Source organism: Ammospiza nelsoni, chromosome 9 (genome assembly GCF_027579445.1).
Source record: "Ammospiza nelsoni isolate bAmmNel1 chromosome 9, bAmmNel1.pri, whole genome shotgun sequence".
In the NCBI taxonomy this organism is placed as follows: domain Eukaryota; kingdom Metazoa; phylum Chordata; class Aves; order Passeriformes; family Passerellidae; genus Ammospiza; species Ammospiza nelsoni.
In genome coordinates, this window is record NC_080641.1 from 4,571,028 (window position 1) to 4,575,416 (window position 4,389).

General features: G+C 50.4%; 1 protein-coding gene across 1 annotated transcript; it reads right to left on the reverse strand.

The window, feature by feature from the left end:
• Positions 1–253: 253 nt before the first annotated feature.
• LOC132076998 (olfactory receptor 14A16-like) lies at positions 254–1,186 on the reverse strand. The gene has a single exon (XM_059478437.1). It carries the CDS (start codon positions 1,184–1,186, stop codon positions 254–256), a length of 933 nt encoding a protein of 310 aa, XP_059334420.1.
• Between the last annotated feature and the right edge of the window lie 3,203 nt (positions 1,187–4,389).

Here is a 4,389-nt window from a genome sequence, read left to right on the forward strand (position 1 = left end):
ATCTCTGCAGAAAACTTTGCCGGGAGATCCTTTAGTTACTTTAAAGCCACCAAGAGTGCAGTCCCTCATTGACACAGTCTGTGGGCAGAGTGAATGTGGAGAGAAACAAAATGAGAAATGGCACAAACATTGACATTTATTTGTGGACTGCATGAATACCTAAAACAAAGGAGAAAATCCCACCAAAACCAAACCAACAAGAAGTATAAAGATGACTTTTATTACAAGTGATTTGCAGAAACTGGCCAGCAGTTTAATGTTTCCGAAACCATTGAGTCATGAGTGTCCACACTGCAGCCTTGAGCTCCTTGTTCCTCAGGCTGTAGATGAGGGGGTTCAGGGCTGGAGGCATCACTGAGTACAGAACTGATAGGGCCAGATCCAGGGGTGGGGAGGAGATGGAGCGGGGCTTCAGGTAAGCAAATGTGCCAGTGCTGAGGAACAGGGAGAGCACAGCCAGGTGAGGGAGGCAGGAGGAAAAGGCTTTGTGCCGTCCCTGCTCACAGGGGATCCTCAGCACGGCCCTGAAGATCTGCACATAGGAGAAAACTACAACCACAAAACAACCAAAAAACAGAAAAGCACTACCTATGAGTAGACCAAGTTCCCTGAGGTAGGAATTTGCGCAGGAGAGCTTGAGGATCGGGGGGATTTCACAGAAGAATTGTCCCAGGGCATTGCCATGGCACAGGGGCAGGGAAAATGTATTGGCTGTGTGCAGCAGTGAATAGAGAAAGCCACTGGCCCAGGCAGCTGCTGCCATTTGGGCACAAGCTCTGCTGCCCAGGAGGGTCCTGTAGTGCAGGGGTTTGCAGATGGACACGTAGCGATCATAGCACATGATGGTCAGGAGGTAGTACTCAGCTGACATGAAGAGCATAAAGAAAAAGAGCTGAGCAGCGCATCCTGTGTAGGAGATTGTCCTGGTGTCCCAGAGGGAATTGTGCATGGCTTTGGGGACAGTGGTGCAGATGGAGCCCAGGTCGCTGAGGGCCAGGTTGAGCAGGAAGAAGAACATGGGTGTGTGCAGGTGGTGGCTGCAGGCTACAGCGCTGATGATGAGGCCGTTGCCCAGGAGGGCAGCCAGGGAGATGCCCAGCAAGAGGCAGAAGTGCAGGAGCTGCAGCTGCTGCGTGTCTGCCAATGCCAGCAGGAGGAAGTGCCTGATGGAGCTGCTGTTGGACATTTACTGGGGCTGCATATGGGGATCTGTTCATGGAGAAAAGGACAGTGAAGAGTTAGAGGAAATACCTGTATCCAAAATCAAAGCCAATTCCCATACACCCTCCTCTGTAACACACAGACATGGTCTTCGGTTTTTTTAGTTAGGAGGTTTTCTCTATAAGCTGCCCCATATGTCTGCTGGTGCTCCTGCAATCAGAAACCCTCAGCATTTCTGGTGCACTCAGGGAGAAAGATCTGTGATGCAAAGTGGAGATTGAGGGGAGATGGTCTGTCACTTCATTCTGTTTGGAGTTTGTCTGGGCTTCCACTGTTCGCAAATGGAGGATGTTCACACTCCCACGTTTTCCTTAAAATTCCTCAGGTACTGCTGCGAGCAGATGGGTGCACCATACCCCAGCACCACATTTGTAGCCAAGGACTCACATTGCTCATTTCACCAACCCAGCATCATTTTCAGTGTCAGAACAGCTCTGCCTTTCCCCATTAATCTTATAACCCAGAGATGTTCTTGGACAGGTTTGCACCCTGCATTGAAGCTCTGAGCTTGGACTGAAATCTCAGAGAGACTTCCAAGTGTCCTTATGATGGCATTGGATTGAGGGAGATGCAGCTCCTTCCCTGGCTGCACTGACAGTATTGCCCAGAGCCTGGCACTGGGGACAGCATCACCCTGAGCCAGCTGTGCCCCCTGCCAGAGCCCCCAGAGCCGGGCAGCTGCTCCCAGCCCTGTGCTCTGCAGAGGGAACTGGGCCCGGGGCTGCAGAGCTGCCCCACGGCTCTGCTGCAGCTCTGCCTGCACAGGAGGGGCTGCACCCCTTGGAGCCCCAGCCCTGAGGGCAGAGGCTTGGCTGGGGCACAGGAGGGAGAGGGCTTGTTCAGAGGGAGGGGCTGCACTGAAGGGGATCCTGTGGGCATCTTTAAGCTCTCCCTGCTACAGCATTGCTGGGTTTTGTTTTCTCTCATTGCTTGGTCTTTTCTCTTCCTCCTGCAGATTTTCCTCCTGCAGGTGTTTCCCTGTGCTTGATCTGTCCCTGCCAGCACTGACAGACCCCAAATCTCTGTGCACTCTCCTTGGCCTGACAGAACCCTGCCTGTTTGCAGGGCACTGCGTGGGAGCAAGTTCTGTTTGCAGCTTGGTGAAAGGACAGATCAGACTGAGCCTGATAGCTCCAGCAAAGGTGGTGCTGGTACTCTCCGCTGGCAGAATGGCTGCAAGCACATGAGGGATCTCCTGTGAACCTATTGATCACTGAAAGTAACAGTTCAGATGTCTCTGGCACTTGTGAAAACTAATAATGGTATTTCATAAGCAACATGTAATATTTTTCCCCACTCTCTACCATTCTCCATTGTAGGAAACTTAATACCTACCTAGTCTTTGGAAATTTCCTCATTTTTGTAAAATTCGTTGTTTTGGAAATATTCTGTGACTGATGAGAAGCCCTGAGCATGTCAGAGTTTCATGAGCATTTCACATCCCCTGCACCAGAAATACTCAGAGTTGTACTCACAGAGTCTGTAGGCATTGGGATGTTCCAGCTGTAGGAGATCACTCCAGGAGCTGCAGCTGCATTGTCCTGCAGCCAGAGGTTCCTGTGCCAAGGGCTGGCAGTGATTCTACCCCAGACACTTCTCAGCAACTTTCCACCCCTGACTGATTGAAGCCTCCTGTGCCTCTGAGCTGTGCCTGGGGTGGCTGCAGGCAGGGCCCCAGCTCTGCTGGGCTGGCAAAAGAGCTGCTCATCAAGATAAATGTGCTTTTGAAGCTTTTCTTGGTTACCAGGAGCTGTCTCTGTGCCAGGAGCCCAGCCCAGCTCAGCAGCACAGACACAGCACAAGGACTTAAATGAGCCTCTGGGGCTTTGTGCTCAGACCCTGAACATCAGTCCCTGAGAGGGAGCTGAAGAAACCTCTCCAGAGCTCCAAGTCAGAATCCAACTCCAAAGTTTCTTGAAGTTTTAATGGGTCCCACTGAGGGACAGGACAGAGAAAGTGTCCCCAGGCCTCAGGCAGAGCAGAGATGTGGAGGCAGTGATGACAGGTGGGGACAAAGAGAAGCCAAGTCTTGGTGCCCTGGGGCACAGCAGCAGGGTCTGTGCCACCAAGGGCTGTGAGGAGACACCTTGTCATGAGGCCCTGGGGCCTCCTGTCACAGCCCCAGCCAGGCTGGGCACTGTCAGCCCCTTGTCCTGCCCTCAGCATCCCCCCCTAGCCCACATCCCAGTGGCCTCAAGGATCTGCTGGAAGGAGTCCCTGGGGAGCCTTGCTCAGGAATGGCCCTGGGGGCTCCTGAATAGTCCCAGGGACTGCAGATTTTTCAAAGGACTTTGGGTTTGGCTTTTACCTCGGAGTGTCTGAGAGGTTTGTGCAATCATGGCCTCCAATTATCTGTTTTAATTAATCCCTGGAGAGGCTTTGTCAGTAACAACACTCAGTGGGGCTCATTAATGCTTCAAGGTACTTCACTTATTTTAAGGTACTTGGTGTTTCCCTTTTGATACAGACTCGGTGAGAGGTTTGTGCAATCATGGCCCCAATTATCTGCTTTAATGAGTCCCTTGAGAACTTGGTACTGACACTCAGTGGGGCTCATTAATGTTTTGAGATACTCAGGGTTTTTAAGATATTTATGGATTTAAGAACAGTTTTAGGTACTTTTAATAATTTTCCTTCCTACACTGAGTCTCTGAGAGTTTTTTGTGCCATCCTGGCCTCCAGTTCCCTCCTCCATGGAGTCCATGAGGAGCCCGTGTTGGGTATCTTTCTCTGTTCTGCTTTACAACAATGATAGAACTGAAAGAATTTTGTAAGACTTTCTAAAAGCATTCAAACAAACATGGGACAAATAACAATACAACAATCACTAAGAGAATTAATAGTCCTTTTTTAGCTAGAAATCATCCAACCCTTTAGTCCCTTGGATTGGAAGAGTTATTCACCCAGTCTTTGTTTTCCACTTGAAACTTCTTGAACCCTTCCTTCAGTACCTGACTGGTCTCGTGGATTGACGCGCTTTGGCTGGAAAGGTTCTTACAACACAGCTCTCAGAGTCTACACTGCCATGCCTATGTGTCCAGAGTAAAAACTCTATCACTGTTCTGCAAGGTGACATGTCTGATGGTCTCTATGTCTGAGAGCAGGCCACTCAATGTAGCATTGGCTTGCTTACTTAACAGGCACCCAAGATGGTCTAATTGTCCTAAA